Source organism: Typopeltis vanoorti, chromosome 12 (genome assembly GCF_054136105.1).
Source record: "Typopeltis vanoorti isolate ZY-2024b chromosome 12, IOZ_Tvanoo_1.0, whole genome shotgun sequence".
Classification (NCBI taxonomy): domain Eukaryota; kingdom Metazoa; phylum Arthropoda; class Arachnida; order Uropygi; family Thelyphonidae; genus Typopeltis; species Typopeltis vanoorti.
In genome coordinates, this window is record NC_143560.1 from 69,701,341 (window position 1) to 69,718,008 (window position 16,668).

Sequence of the window (16,668 nt, forward strand, 5' to 3'; positions counted from 1 at the left end):
AAAGGATTACACACAAGCAATTAAGGTAGTGAGGTAAATGTAATATATCCTGTGTTCTGATAATTGCTTTTATCCTTGGAAATCATATGTGTTTTCCATCAGTCTATTTTACAGAAGAAAAAAAATCTGCCACTCTATATATGAGCTGGATAGCGCACCTTCACCTGAAGATTTATGAAGGTTTCTTTGTATTGGGATTCATTAAAATACATTTTTTGAAATGAAGTGGTAAATGAATTTAGTACATTTTATCAAAAGAGTCACTGCATAACACAATTTTTATTCAATTTTAGGATATAAATATTGGATATTATTCCAGAAAAGCAAAAGTGCTCCAGTTAATTAAAAAACAGGTTTGCTGAACTACAAATATAAGCCTCATGATGAAATCTTAACATCAATTAGTGTTCTCTGGTGGTGATTAATTACCATGTGGTAAACTCCAATAGGTACATAAGAAACTCTTTCAAATCTATGATGTGGTTCATAATGAAGACAAATGTGTAACTACATAAAGTAAACCACATTAATATATCTCAATGAAACTGATGGTATTACTATTGTAATTGTACTTTAACCTTTTGACTGCTAAGCTCTTGTGCCATCTCAAGCAGTTTAAAAATGGCAACCTTAGTGAGCTCAAGTATACTTTAGCACACTTTTACATTTAATAAATCTTCACCAAAACAGCTTTCAAACACATTTGAATTTCATGGGAATGTGAAGAAATCAACTATGAATACAATTCAGTTAAATTCAAGCACTTCTCTGTCTTCTGCTATCTGGAGGAAAATATTTGCACTTTTTGCCTATAGCAGGAGAAATCACCTGGCCAATGTGTCGTATAGTCAGTGTGTTCCAACAGATAGTGAGAATAGTATAGTGTGCACATTGACCATAAGACATAACAGTTACATAAAATGACCAGGAGAGAGAGAGAGGTACCAGCCACCTAAAAATGTGAAAGACACAACATGCTATCAGAAGGCTATTGGTTTGTTTAAATAAACGAAAGGCAGATGTAAAACATAAATACAAAAAGTTACTAGGCCTGCTTTTTTTTTGGAAAGAGGAACTTCTAACCTAGCAGAAAAGCTTCAGATTTCTTCAAGAAAGCAATCATTCAGGTGTATTTATTTGTTGAAAATCCCACTTCCAAAAAAGAATGTAGAAAGAAATTGCCAAAAAAAAAAAAAAAGGAACTTTTAGAATTTAGTCACAAGAGCAAAAAAACTAAAAAACTAAAAATAAAATAAAAATAAATCTTCAATAATCATTGCAGCCTCTTTGCCAAGCATCTACCTAAGCATATTTACAAAAACATTTTATGGTTGACAGTTAGCATTTCATAGGGTTAGTTTTTGATTTCAATTCCAATTTTTATTATAAAAATTAAAACAGCCTTGTTGTACTTTACCAGCTTTGTATTACTTGCTCGAAATTTTGTAAACCAGCCATTGTAAGCAAGAGCTGAAATTATTGGCACCAAATCACTGTAAAAAAAAAAAAAAAGTAATAATAATCTTAGAAACAAATTATTCAATGTAAAGACTGTTCAAAATTTGAATTAAAATAATGATAGTTTCATAAATTTTACACAAGTTTTTCATGTTTTCACAGACAAATAATTTATAAAAAGAAATTTACATGAATTTATGAATTTTCCCCTGCTGCTCTTCCTATTGACAATTCTTCTTCAAATTAATATGCTATCTGTCAGAACTCTAATATTGTCATATCCAACATTTCAGCCTTCTAAAAGCACTTATTACAATCAACGCAGTTAGATCTTTGTCCTCCACTGGGTCTTTTTCCTACCCTTTTGGCAACAAATACTTGTCCTGCACACCTTTTTTCTTCCATTCTATTTATGTGACCTGAGATTAGCTCTGCTCACACTATCTTGGATGCTAACAATGTTAATTTAATAGGTTTTTGCCATTGATAGCCATCTGTTTACACCTCTAATCTTTCTAAGAATTCTCATATCTGTGGTCTCCAGTCTTTGATCAAGTGATTTATTTCTAACCTAGCTGTCAGAGATTCATAAGTTAAAATTGGTTTGAATGCTATCTTGTAAGATAGTTCAGTGTTTTAAATAATTTTTCTCCTATTCCATATAAATTCATTCAGCTTGTTCCTATCATACCACTTTGGTAATTCTGTTTTCTATTTCCATATTTTATTTACCCTCTTTACTAAAAATCACATCTAACTAAGAAGAAATGTTTTACTTTTCTATAGGTTCTTCATTCAGCATGCAGTTGTTTTCAAACAAAGTTCCTATAGTTTGCCCACCATTTCTAGATCCCTTCTTGGCTTGGTGCCAAGAATAGTCGATTCATGCTGAAGGGGAGAAAGAAATTAAGGATGTACTAATTGGTCGCCAACATGCAAAATCACGTGCTTTCTTGTCTGTCGCTGTACTAGTACTAGCTTGATTTTTGTTGTTCTCTTTTTGCATTATTTTTTTATTATTAATTTGTATGATGGATCCAGTACAGTCAACAAGTTCTATTGTTACACGTTTCAGTAGCTCTTGCATAAGAATATTGAATAATGTGCTGACATTCTGCGAAAAAGAATCGTCAGAAGGCCGTCTTCTTGTTCCCCTTTCTCAAGTCATAAAACGTGCAAGTGCAATTGCAGGAATATTGGGGTCGACTGTTAAAAGAATTAGTAGGGAATCAAAAGGTGAAGGTAAGCCAAAATTTAAATCTCCAAAAAAAAAAAAAAAAAAAAAAAGCGCCAGAGAAAGAAAATCATCGAAACCGTAGCTTTGAATGATTTTGATGTAGATGTTATAAGAGCTATTCACGAATTTTACGTGGTCGAGAAAAGAGTGCCAACTGTTCCGAAATTGATTCCTGTGCTTAAAAAAAAATTTATTTTCCTGGGAAAAGATAAACTTTAAGGAAAATACTTCATGAAATCGGATTTTGTTTTAAAAAGTCCCAGAATAAAAGGAAACTTATCATGGAGCGAAGTGACACTGTTTTATGTAGAACGCAGTATTTGCACGTATTAACACTCTACGTACATTTTTTCCAACTGTTATACAAGCAAAATAGTTACACTTTAAAAACAGCAATGTTCGTAAAAGAAAAACTAAATTTTCCGACCTGTGATAATAAACAAACTCAGTTTGTTTATTATTACATCCCAGAAGACAGACTGATTACCCTATTATCGGAATGGATTCTCCTTTTTCTGACATGCGCAGAAGTGTCGAGGGACCTCAAATCGGTAGGCGAACTATATCTATTTTCATGGCCTTTGCCTTTTTATTGTTGATTTTTATAACAAACTTATTACAGTTCAATTTAGTTAGGAAATCCTTCAGACTTGTATTGGATTTACTTAACAGTATAGCATATTCTGCATAAAGAGATGAGTTGAACACATCCAAATTTTGATATCAGACCTAATGCTACTTACTTTCATAATATGACCCATATAGATGATGAATAACTCTGGAGATAATCTGCACCTTGTCTCACACCTGATTTAACATAACCATTTTCCTGTACCTCCTTAAAATCCAACTGCTGACTTACAACTCGAATATACTACATATTGATCAATATAATGTCCAATATCCACCACCATAACTGTAGCCTTCTGAACAGCTTTTCTCTTGGAATCTTGTCATATGCCATTTTCATTTTATAAAATTTAAATAGCAATCTTTGTCATATTACCACAATTTCTCAACCGTTTGTCTTAAAATGAAAAAAAAATCCGATGCTGACTTCCAATCATCTGCAATTCAACCAGACCTTTTGAATTATACAGTTATGCTGTAAAATTTTTATACCACTACACGAGCATTTCTGGTCAAGTATCATCTACTCAAGTATTCTACCAGACCTACCTAAGCTACCAGATGCCTTCCCACGTTTTAGGTTTTTGAAGGTTTTTTCTACCTTGACTATTGATATCTACTTCTGCCTGAATTCCTCTTGAATATTTTCTTCTGTTGTTTTTCTGTTTCATTTAGCAGCCTTCCAAATTAATTATTTTTTCTTTATCTTTATCTTCAATTTTCATTTACTATCTGATTCCTTTTACACTAATCTTTCTTCCATTTCTAAGCTTTATTACAGTTTCCTGAACATTTTCCCACCTTCTTGATATTCATTTTCTATTTTTTTTTTCCGTCTTCCAATGACTTTCCATTATTAAGCAAATCAAACCTACACTTCTGTATTTTACCAGATTACTGCTTTTACCTGTAAGACTTAGACGAACTAGAGGTAGATTTTAATATGTCCTTTTTCTGTAATGTATTTATAAAACCCAAAACAAGTCAGATAAAAATTTAGTTTTATTTGAGCATTACAAGCTCCACACTTCATCTATTTCAAGTATCAGTGTCCTGTCATAATAATGAATACACATTTAAGAAAATTTATTAGAAAATGGGCATAATATATGCCACAATTTTAAGAAGTGACACCTACTCAGTAAGAACTTCAAAGAATGCTAACCACTTCTGATCCTGTTCCTAGAATCTAAGCACACCTCATAGTTTGTGCATATTAACATTTGAAAATTATTTGCCTCCAACTTCTTTAAAACATTTCTGAGGACATTTAGAACATTTTGCGAAAATAACACACAATCTTTGTGTTGGAATAATTGATATCTCCACTTTGGTCATCAATAATTCCAAATTGGGCAAAGCTCTTTACTAAGTGTTTGAAAGTATTGCTATCATCACTGGCTGCATTTAAGCATTCTATCAACAGCAGGCAATAATTAAAGCTATATTGCTGGTACATGTTCGAATAATTTAAAGAATTATTCGAATTTATCGAATAATTCTTTAAGGACTACCACTCATTTAGCAAACACAAGAAAATGTCCAAATCCCCGATATAAATGCTTCTTCATCATACTGTAGCATGTCGCTCAGCTGTGGCAAGTTTATCTTTTTCCTTCAAGTATAAGTTTATAAAGCAAATTAAAAACTTGACAAAATGAACATTAGTACTGTCTGCTTAAGTATGCTGAGAGACATCAAGACTAGTTTTCTTTATGGGAATGGTCAACAGAATTAAGAAATTGCATTTTCATGGGCTGGCAAGTGAAGATAATTCAACAACTGCTACTTTTTGATTTAGCACTTAAATCCTTTGATGAAACAAAAAAAGGTTTTAAGACACTGCGATATAGTATCTCAGTGAAGACCTACCTTATGTTTCAGAGTTCACATGATATTTCACAATATTCTTACTGTATTGGCCTAAACCAATTCTTTTTTTGTTTCATCTTCCTTCCTGGCAGAGTCAATACGGTATGGCCTAGTCTTCTTCTTCACTTGACAAAACTTTACTTCATCATCATCAATTTCCTGATATTACCCCAAAGGGATGTTCGAGTTACTATGACAGCACTAACATGATTAAGTTTACATTATTATTAATCTCTTATCCACAATTTTCCTCCAAATTAGTCTATTACTTATAAGCACTCTGATATTGTCATATCTAACATTTCGTTCTTCTAGGGCAGTTCTGACTGAATCAATCCACCTAGACCTCTCGTCTCTTTCCTGCCATCTTAGCATCAAACACCTGTTTTGCTAACCTTTCCTCACTCATTCTATTTAAGTGGCCACCTTAGAATAGTTCTGCAGACACATTCTTGAATGCTAATACTGTCAAGTTCTTTCTAAAACCTTCATTTTTAAGACTTGTTTACTTTAAATTTATTTCTAAAAAGTAATATCTTGCAGAATAAAACTAAAAATAAAATAAAATAATAAAATAAAAGTGTGATTGTGACTCACTCAAATTGGTCTGTGAAACTGTGGAACCTAAAATGAATTCATGTTTACTTTCATAAGAACCATCTGTCCATTGTTGAAACATAACTAAAATCAGATCAAACCAAAAGTTAATATTTTATTCAGTTTTACAGGTCTTAGTTTACAAAATTCATTTTCCTTTTTAATATCTCTTTCATGAAATCTGGTACATCCATCATTCTGGGCAGACATTTTCTGGGAAGTAGGAAAACAAAGGACAGAGATTCTGGGACTACCATATGTTAACCAACACAATGTTAAGTTTTCACCATATGACAGGTAATAAAAGTGAAAAAAATAATAAGTTTTGCATGTTTTTTTTTAGACACTCAAGTCTTCATGATTTTAACAATAACTAAAAGTAACTGAAGTATGGGGCTGAACTTTTTTTTTCTTCTTTTTTTGCTAGTGTCAGTGGACACTCTTGATAATTGAGAAATAGTTTGATTTATCACAAAAAAGGAGAGAGAGAGAGAGAGAAGAAGGAAAGGTGTGAAGTTAGATAAAGTAACATATGAAAATGAAAAATATAGGTTTCATAAAAAAATTAAAATCAAAAATCAAATATCAAAATGATAAAAATGATAACATTATATAATAATAATAAATTATAAAATGGATCTGTAAGATTCAAAATTCACACACAATACATATCTCCATTTGAAGTCCCTTCACTTCTTGAACAGGCTGAATAGAAATCAAATTTCACATGTATAAAGTAGGGTACAGTGTTATATCACAATAGCTCATAAGACATATTTCTTATGAGTTATTGTGATAAGAATAAAGACAAGAACAGAACAAGTAAACATAAAAACCTGGCATCAAAGTACAATCACAGTGTTGCTCTTCAGAACTGGTTAGGTCATAACAAACCTTGCAGTTTGTTATATGATTCCAATATGACTGCATTCTTACCAGAATGGTATGAATGCAAGCATAAATTGGGCATCCTTAGCTGTTGGGCTCAAGTACAGAGAATAAGAGCTTCCCAAATTTGGGGCAGTTTCGTGCAACCAAATTTGTTGAGATTAGGGTAGTTTCTTAAGGCAGAAGGAGATTCAAGGAAGTCTTTCATATTTATATTTGCTATTATGGAGTAAACTAGCTTTTCTTCCAGTGTATTCTATGACGGGTGTCCAAAGCATGGTCAATAAGTCCTGAGTGGCTGTAGCGATGGAAATGAATATAGTCCTCATGTTCAGCAATTCTAATGTTGGCTGTCTTACCTGTTTGGCCAAAGCAGGAGAGTTTACAAATATAAGGGACCTGATGAACACCTGAAGGTCTTGGGACTGTGGGAAATCTTTGGTGGAATGGATATGGGATGATAATAATTGCAACCTTTTAACCACTTACAGATGATAATATGATCTGTAAGTGGTTAAAAGGTTGCATTTTTTTAAGATTTTTCTTAGTTTTTGGATATGCCTTGGATATACAGAATAATGATAGCTTTGGTGTAGTCTCTGTTCTGGAGAGGGGGAGAGGTGTGTGTTGGTTTGTGGTTTTAATATTTTTTTGGATATGGTAGGAATTGTAGTCTTTAGCTAAGAAAGTTTTGTGAAGGTGGTCAAATTCAATGGAGTTATCAAAACTAATTAATTTAGCCCATTATATAAAGTTTTAATAATTCCATACTGTTGAGAGGGCTGGGATGTGACTTTGTGAAAGTATATACCAGTGCATGTGTGGGTGGGATTTTTTTGTAAACAGAGAATGCCAGGGATTCATCAGGCTGGTGTGTAATTATAAAGTGCTTAGGAAGAGGCAACTGCTGTCATTTTCTTTTTCTATTCGTGAACTGTATCCTGGGATGTGGATTGTATAGATGTGTAAAAAATATATTGAGGGCATCCAGGTCATGCAACCAGATGGAGAACACATCCTCTTAAACATAGCCAAACAATGGATATATATGGGGCAGAGTTTAGAGCTTCTTCTTTAGAAAATAGCAGTGGGTTTGTTTAAGTTCATAGTGAATTTAAACAATGCTGAAATATCAGGAGGAAATTCAGTTTGAATAAGGTTTAAAATGCCTTTAAGTGGGACATTAGTAAATAGAAAGGAGACATTGAAACTGACCATAATGTCATTGTATTGGAATGTTTTCTACTGGTTTTGAAGTGGGCGGAGATTTTTATGTGTGAAGGAGTGTTGCCAGCATACTGTGAGAGCACTCTGGCTAAATGTTTGGCTAATTTGTATGTAAGTGAATCAACGGCATCTGTTTATGAATTTTAGGTAGTCCATATATATGGGGAGGAGGGGGTTTGGAAGTGTATGGTTTTAGTTTATTAGTAACTTCAACAGGCCAGGAGAAGACCTTTTTAAGGAGTCTGCGAAGTGATCTAAGTGTATATTAGCAGGATCATAGTCTAAAGTAGGGTAGGTTGAGAGATCTAAGTAAAGAAGCAAGTTAATAGCTTAGAACTGCTGTAGCATTTTCTTTATCAGATTTAGTAATTACTATTTTATTATTTTTCTTGATTTCCAATAATGCTTCATATTCTTTATAAGAGAGGTTACTTTTTGGAGGTTTTGCTTGAATTGGTAAACAGGCAACATCCAATTTGATATTATTGGTAATCAGGACTTGCTGACCATGCTTTATACACCTGCCACAGAATAAGCTGGAAGAAAATCACTTTACTCCATTGCAGCAAATATAAAAGGAGGGTGGGGGGTTGGAAAGTTGATAAACACTGGAAAGTGATAAACATCTAGGCAAAAATGATATTAAAGCAACTGATATAACCACAAGAAAGAACATAAGTTATCTTTATAACTCTGCTACTAATATGTTCTTTCTCATGGTTATATCAGTTGCTTTAATATTATTTTTGTTCTAGGTGTTTATCAGAACTTTCCAGACCTCCCCCCTGCCTCATAAATACAAAACACTTTTCCTTGAATCTGCTTCTGCCTTAAAAAACTATCCTAAACTCAACAAATTTGAGTGTGTGACACTGCCCCAAATTTGGGAAGCTCTCATCTTCTGTACTTCAGCCTAACAGCCAAGAACGACCAATTTAACCACTAAGGGCCCACTACTATTTAGGACTTTAGGCCTACTCTCAGGTGACATGCTTCACCGTCATTAGTTAGTGTAGGGCATGTGTGCACGTTATATTATTATGTTTTGCTCCATTACAATGGCAATTTGACTTTAATGAAATATTGGAAGTATTAATTAACACATTCGCTGCCAACTATGAGTATACTCGTAGTTGGTATATGAGCCTCACAAGCCAACTACGAATATACTTGTATGACGCTTACTGCCAGCAATGAGATTACTCATACTAACCTTGAAGAAGTGAAAGTACTTGGCGTCTGGAGCGTAGCAGCGAAAGTATGTATATTCGTAGTTGGTATATGAGCCTCACAAGCCAACTACGAACATACTGACTACAAGTACTGACCTTGAAGAAGTGAAACTGTTTGGCATGCAGAAACAAACTATGCCCGCAGAGCGTGGCAGCGAATGTGTTAAATTTATTTCAATTAATATTAGCCTATGTTGTAATTTCTATTTAACAAATACAGTTATTAAATTCCCATCTTTCTTTTTTTATGATAAATTATTGTTAGAATTCAAAGGCAAAGGATGCAAGTAATGTCAAGGAGTCAAGAGGATTCAAACTGAATGTGAGGATTACAGAGGTATTTCCCTACTGAGTTTTCCGGGTAAGATTTATGCAAGTATAGTTGCAAAATAGTTGAAAAGGATTGTGGAAGGGAAGCTTGGTGAAGAACAAGCTGGATTCTGGCCAAATAGAAGCTGTCAGGATCAGATCTTCACTTTACGACAAATAGTTGAGAAATCATGGGAATATAACAAAGATCTGTATTTAAATTTTGTAGATCTGGAAAAGGCATATGACAAGGTGCCAAGAAAAAACTATTCAAAACGTTACAGTTGTATGGTGTCAATGGGCATTATATCAAGCAATATTTAGTCTTTATTTGAGTTATAAATGAGCAATTAGAATTGAAGGAAGTATAGGAAGATGGTTTAATGTTAAATCGGTGTCAGACAAGGGTGTACACTATCCCCCTTTCGACCCAATCGACCAACTTTTGCCAGCAAAGGTCGGTTGATTGGTAGAGCGTCTGCTATTAACGGCTAACAAAAAGTTAAGCAAGTTTGACAGTTAGTAGTTGAAAGGGGTTCAATTGTTCGATGCTGTTGGCACACTTTCCTTCGATGAGTCTCTGGACTCCCTGGAGGTGTCACATAATAATAATAATAACAAGGGTATTATTCAGATCTTATATTTCTATCTTCTAAGGCATCTTTTACCATATCAATCCACCTATATCATGGTCTTCCTCTGGGCCTTTTTTCTGCCAACCTGACAGAGAACACTTGTTTCACTAATCTTTCCTCTCCCATTCTGTTTAAGTGACCGTACCACCTGAGATTAGCTCTGCTAACACATTCCTGGATGCTGACAATGTAAATGTTCTTTCATAATATCCTCATTTTTAATATGATATTGTCATTGATGCCATCTGTTCTCGCTCCTAATCTTTCACAGAATTCTCATATCTGCGGTCTCTAGTCTTTGGTCAAGGGTTTTACTTCTAACCCAGTTCTAAGATCCATAAGTTAAAACTGGTTTGAGCACTATTTTGTATATAGTTAATTTAGTGTTTTGACTAATTTCTCTCTTATTCCATATAAATTTATTTAGTTGACTTCCTATCATACTAGCTTTGTTGATTCTGTTGTCTATTTCCATATTTAATTTATCATCTTCACTAAAAATCATGCCCAAGCAGCTGAAATGTTTTACTTGTTCTATAGGTTCTCCATTCACAATGCAGTTGATATTTTCAATGCTTCTGCCTATTTTCATTGTCTTTGTCTTGTTATTGCTGACCTTCATACCATATCCATTACAACAGTTATTTAAAATTAGTAAGAGAATCTCGTATACTTGTAGTGGATTTATTTAGATGTATAATATCATTTGCATAAAGCAAAGAGCTGAGATTAACATTTCCAATTTTGATATCAGGTTTAATACCACTTTCCTTCATAATATGATCCATATAGATAATGAAGAAGAGATGGGATAATGAACATCCTTGTCTGACACCAGATTTAACACTAAACCATCTTCCTGTAGTTCCTTCAATTCTAACTGCTGACTTACAACTCAAATAAAGACTAAGGATTGTTTAGTCCTTCCTTCATAATTTCTAGCAGAACATTCTGCAAAGTCATATCAATCAATGAGTATAGGCCTACAATCTTATTTTTCATAATAAATGCAATTAATATTAAATTCATTGAAAAATAACTATGCACACTTTCGAAAAGCTATACATAAGTTAACTCAGCTCTCAGATCCAAAATTTAAAATGGTTTGATAACATAGGATCATTTGATATTGATTTGCTAACATAGGACCGATATCCTTTCTTTTAGGGTTACACGGTGCTCAGCATTCATTTTAAAAATTTAATGGAATTTACAACCGTGTTAAAAAACTTTTTTTTATTATCCCAACGTTTCAATCTTCACATCAAGATCATCATCTGGAGCAAACATTAGTATACAGAACAAGCTGAGTTACATCATTAACTGTAAGCTAGAGAAACAATGATTTGATAACATGTTATTCTACTGACGTGACCTCTGGTGAAAAAAAAAATAAATAAATAAATATATATATATATATATATATAAATAAAATAAAATAAAAAATAAATTTTTACATCAAGCTAAATTCTATTTTTACAATGACAGGAATAAACATTCTTTTAGATGGTTTTCTTTCAGAAACAATTGGTGTCCTATTTTTAGTGTTACAATTCTTATTTTTTGATTTACAATACTGGATTTTCTACAGTCCTGTTTATAGTTGTTCTTGGTGAGGAAGGTCGAATATATACCTTACAAATGTTTGGGATTTTTAAACCATTGTTGTTGTTCAGATTGGGGTGGTTGCTGATAATCTCAAAGGCTTCCTTGAATTTCCGTTCATACCATGTTCTAGTGTGATGTAGACAGCTAGTGGTTTTCCAGTCAATTCTGTGTAAGGTATTCAGAGTATGATCAGAAAGGACAGCTTTACCATAATTATTATATTTAATGTGTCATTTATGTTCTTTTTGTCTAATAGGAATAGTGTGTCCTGTTTCTCCTATATATGGTATGTTGCACGTGCAATAGATCCGGTATACTCCAGGGTGAGCTAGTGGAGGGAGTGGGTCTTTGGATGAGTTGAGTAAGTTTTTTAATTTTGCAGGAGGTTTAAAGGTGGCTTTGAGGTTGTACTTTTGTAGTACTCTGTTTATTTTGTCTGATATTCCTTTAATGTAGGGAATGGTTATAGTTTTACTGTAGTCTGGTTTGTCTTTGTTTTTTATTGTGGTTTTGTAGAGAATTTTGTTTATAGTATTTTGGCTGTATCCGTTTTTTTGTAGGTTATTACTGATAATTTTAAACTCGTCTTTCAGTGCCTGTTCACTGGAACAAATCATCTGAGCTCTGTTTTTTAGCATGTTGATGACACCTAGTTTGGGTGGTGGTATGAGTTTATATGTATATATTGTCCCGTATGTGTCGGTTTTCGGTAAACAGTGAAGGAAAGGTTGCCCGATGGAAGACGTGTGACAAGTGTATCTAGAAACAGAAGTGTGTTGTGTTTTTCAATTTCAGTTGTGAACTGTATGCATTTGTGTTGTTTGTTTAGGTGGCTAAGGAATGTGTCTAATGTCTGGCGGCCATGGGACCAGATCGTGAAAACATTGTCAACGTATCTAAGTCAGACTTTGGGTTTTAAAGGGGAGGAATCTAAGGCAAGTTGCTCAAAATGTTCCATGTAAAAGTTAGCAATAGGGGGAGGGATAATGGCGAGCCCATGGCTGTGCCTTCTTTTTGTAAGTAGAAGGCGTTTTGCCATACAAAGTAACCCGAAAGAATGCCATGGACAAATCAGTTACATTGCTCTGCAAGTACAACATAAAAGTGGCTTTTCTTCCTTTACAAAAAATATCAAGATTCCTACATCCACCAAAACTTCTGCATCATCCCATGATAAAACCAAGCATCTATCAGATGCCACTGTTCTTGCGGCATCTGCTACATAGGCCAGACAGGAAAGTCAGGAGAAATCTGCATGGCTGAACATATAAAAGATGTCAAAAAAAAAGAAGGGAACACAGATCAGGCTTGGCATTCCACACAACTACTACTGGCCATCAAGTACTCTGGCAAAAACAACCATGTCATATGTTAATAAGAACTATTTCACAAGAAAATTTAAAGAAGCTGCAAAAATGCTTAGAATCCCTACACAGTGCATTAAAAATCAAGGCTTGATTTTACATCAAGTGTGGCCTGCCTTCATTAACTGCCTCGGACCTCGGATATAACACACGTAAGCCACAGAAAGTGGCAACAACTAGCGTTGTTCCAACAAGCATACAGTAACGAATGTATCATTTTGTATTCGGGTTCTCAATTAATCAACAGTTGTGAAGTCAAAAAAACATCTAATGGACTATTAATTATCGATTAATCTTCGGTTGTTGTGTTAAACTTTTATACACCATTACCCCGGTAAGTCTTATGATGATCAAACTTGTCGGATTTTTTTTATTCTTTTATTTTTTATTGTTTAATAAAAATGTGGTTTCAATACTGAAAACTATCTCCAGAATTGCTTACCCACAGAAACCTTCACTTACAGATTAAACATAGGATTGGTTTGATAATTTAGTGTTTTGACGAATTTCTTAAGGGGGTGCTTAAGGGTCAAAGCTGTATAACTGAGAGGAGACCTCCACATAGCCTTTAAAGGAATGCAGAGAACCGACTAGGGCTTCTGACCTAATGTCCAATCCTCACCTTCTCATGGTGCACCCTGTTGGGTAACTACTTTGATACTGAACGAACGAGGATGGGCTGGCAATTTGGGATTTAGCCGACCAAATTGTATTCTTATTGGTTAAAACAAAATAAAAAAATGATGGTACAACATGACAAAATTTCATGCCGGCTGGGGCGTCGCCCAGTTAAACAAGGCCCCCGTTGTTTTCGCCAGGGAACCAGGGTGAACAGCGAAAAGTCAGCTACTGGAACAAATCTGAACACAAACCCCAACTCAACATCACCAGAGTTAAAGATCGGTAGTATCAACGTAAGAAGCCTGAATGGCAAAGAAATGGAGCTAGCTGAGGAATTAGATAAGTACCAGATCGACATAATAGGGGTGACTGAAACAAAAAAGACCAAAACTGGTGAGATCTTTCTGAGCAATAAATACAAAATGTTATATTCAGGCAATGACAATCAAGGAAAAGAAGGAGTAGCCATAGTATTCAACACAAAATACGAGGCTAATCTTCTTGAATGGCAGTCAGTCTCAAGTAGAGTAATGTGGGCAAATATGAGAATGGGGAACTGGACAATGAGACTTATTTGTGCCTATGGTCCCACAGAAGGTTCTACTAAGGTAGAAGTGGAGGAATTTTTTGAGGCTTTAGAAAAAGCAACTGACACAATGAAAAAGGAAAAGTTGGTCCTTGTTGGGGATCTAAATAGCAGAGTAGGAAATGATTGTGAGACATACAAAAATATTTTGGGAAAATTTGGAGAAAAGAGCAAAGCTAATAATAATGGCAAATATCTATTGGAGTTCTGCTCAGGACATGGACTGGTTATTACTAACACCATGTTCCAACATAAAAATGTGCACAAATTCACATGGAGAGAAGAGGCTAGGAATAAGAAAAGTCTCATTGACTATGTTATTGTTGATAGTGATGTTTTCTCCCTGGTGCAGGTCACCAGAGTATACAGAGGATTTGAAATTGGAGGTGATCACTATTCAGTCTTGAGCAGGATAAACTTGAATTTCATATTGAAAAGAATAACATGTAAGAAAGTTTTAAAGCGAATAAAAGTTGAGCAGCTCTCAGATGTGAACTGTAGACTAAAATACAGAAAGATTATTGAAAAGAAAATGAAAGAGTTTGAGAACAGGAATCAAACCGTGGAGATTCAGTGGCAAACTCTGAAGAAAACATTGATTGATTCTGCCAGAGAGGCATGTGGTGAGGTTGTGTGCAAGGATAAAAAAATCAGAACTCCCTGGTGGACACAGGAAGTTAAAGAGGCAGTGAAGGAAAAGAAGAAAGCATATCAAAAGTTCCTGGCAAATAAGTCAGCTTTTACTCTTACAGAATACAGAGACAAATGTAAGAAAGCTAAACAGTGTGTAAAACTAGCTGAACAAAAGTCATAGGAGGACTTTGGCAAGAATAAAGAAAATAAATATCAAGAAGGTGGCAAAATATTTTGGAGATTGTTGAAGAAGCTTAGGAATGGAGGAAAGAGTGCTATAAAAGGAATTAGAGATGATAAAGGTGACATGAAAACAGGAGAAAAAGATATCCTTGAAGTATGGAGTAATTACTTTGAAAAACTGCTAAATGAAACAAGCAGTGATGACAGCACAGTGATAAAAAACACTGATCAGGCATGCAGTCAGGAATACATATCCATACTTGAAGTAGAAAAAGCCATCAAAGGCTTGAAATGTGGAAAGGCAGCAGGAGTAGATGATATTCGACCAGAAATGCTGAAGTATGGTGGCATAAGAGTCTTACAGTGGCTGAACTGCATAGTTCAGAAAGCCTGGACAGAGGGACAAATTCCCGATGATTGGAGTAGAGCTCTCATAGTACCCATATATAAAAAGGGAAATAAAACTGAATGTGAGAATTACAGAGGTATTTCCCTACTGAGTGTTCCTGGCAAGATCTATGCAAGTATACTTGAGAAACGGTTGAAAAGAATTGTGGAAGAAAAGCTTAGTGAAGAACAAGCTGGATTCAGGCCAAATAGAGGTTGTCAGGATCAGATCTTCACTTTACGACAAATAGTCGAGAAAGCATGGGAATATAACAAAGATCTGTATTTAAGTTTTGTCGATTTGGAAAAGGCATATGACAAGGTGCCAAGAGAGAAGCTAATCAATATGCTGCAGTTATATGGTGTCAATGGGGCATTATATCAAGCAATACTTAGTCTTTATTTGAGTTGTAAGTCAGCAGTTAGAATTGAAGGAAGTACAGGAAGATGGTTTCATGTTACATCTGGTGTGAGACAAGGATGTACATTATCCCCTCTGTTATTCATTATCTATATGGATCACATTATGAAGGAAAGTGGTATTAAACCTGATATCAAAATTGGAGATGTTAATGTCAGCTCTTTGCTTTATGCGGATGATGTTATACTTCTAAATAAATCCGCTACAAGTCTGCAAGATTCTCTGACTAAATTCAATTGCTGTTGTAATAGATATGGTATGAAGGTCAGCAATAAAAAGACAAAGACAATGAAAATAGGCAGAATCATTGAAAATGTCAACTGTGTTGTGAATGGAGAACCTGTGGAACAAGTAAAACATTTCAGCTACTTAGGCACGATTTTTACTGAAGATGGTAAATTAAATATAGAAATAGACAACAGAATCAGCAAAGCTGGTATGGTGGGAAGTCAATTGAATAAATTCATTTGGAATAAGAGAGAAATTAGTCGGAACACTAAATTAGCTGTATTCAAGACAGTGTTCAAACCAGTTTTAACTTATGGATCTGAGAGCTGGGTCAGAAGTAAAACACTTGACCAAAGACTAGAGACCGCAGATATGAGAGTCCTGAGAAAGATTAGAGGCGTGAACAGATGGCATCAATGGCAATATCATATTAAAAATGAGGATATTAGGAAAGAACTTGACATTGTCAGCATCCAGGAATGCGTTAGCAGAGCTAATCTCAGGTGGTATGGTCACTTAAATAGAATGGGCGAAGAAAGATTAGCAAAACAA

At 34.5% G+C, this 16,668-nt stretch overlaps 1 protein-coding gene across 2 annotated transcripts in view; it reads right to left on the reverse strand.

Annotated features, from left to right (window-relative positions):
• The window catches only part of LRR (capping protein regulator and myosin 1 linker 1 leucine rich repeat protein), a 917,109-nt gene that overhangs the window by 752,612 nt on the left and 147,829 nt on the right, over nucleotides 1–16,668 (reverse strand). For both annotated transcript variants that reach the window (XM_090401192.1, XM_090401191.1), the window contains exon 8: nucleotides 1,418–1,493. In XM_090401192.1, the coding sequence (XP_090257318.1) occupies nucleotides 1,418–1,493 (76 nt within the window). The remainder of the gene's footprint in view (nucleotides 1–1,417; nucleotides 1,494–16,668) is intronic.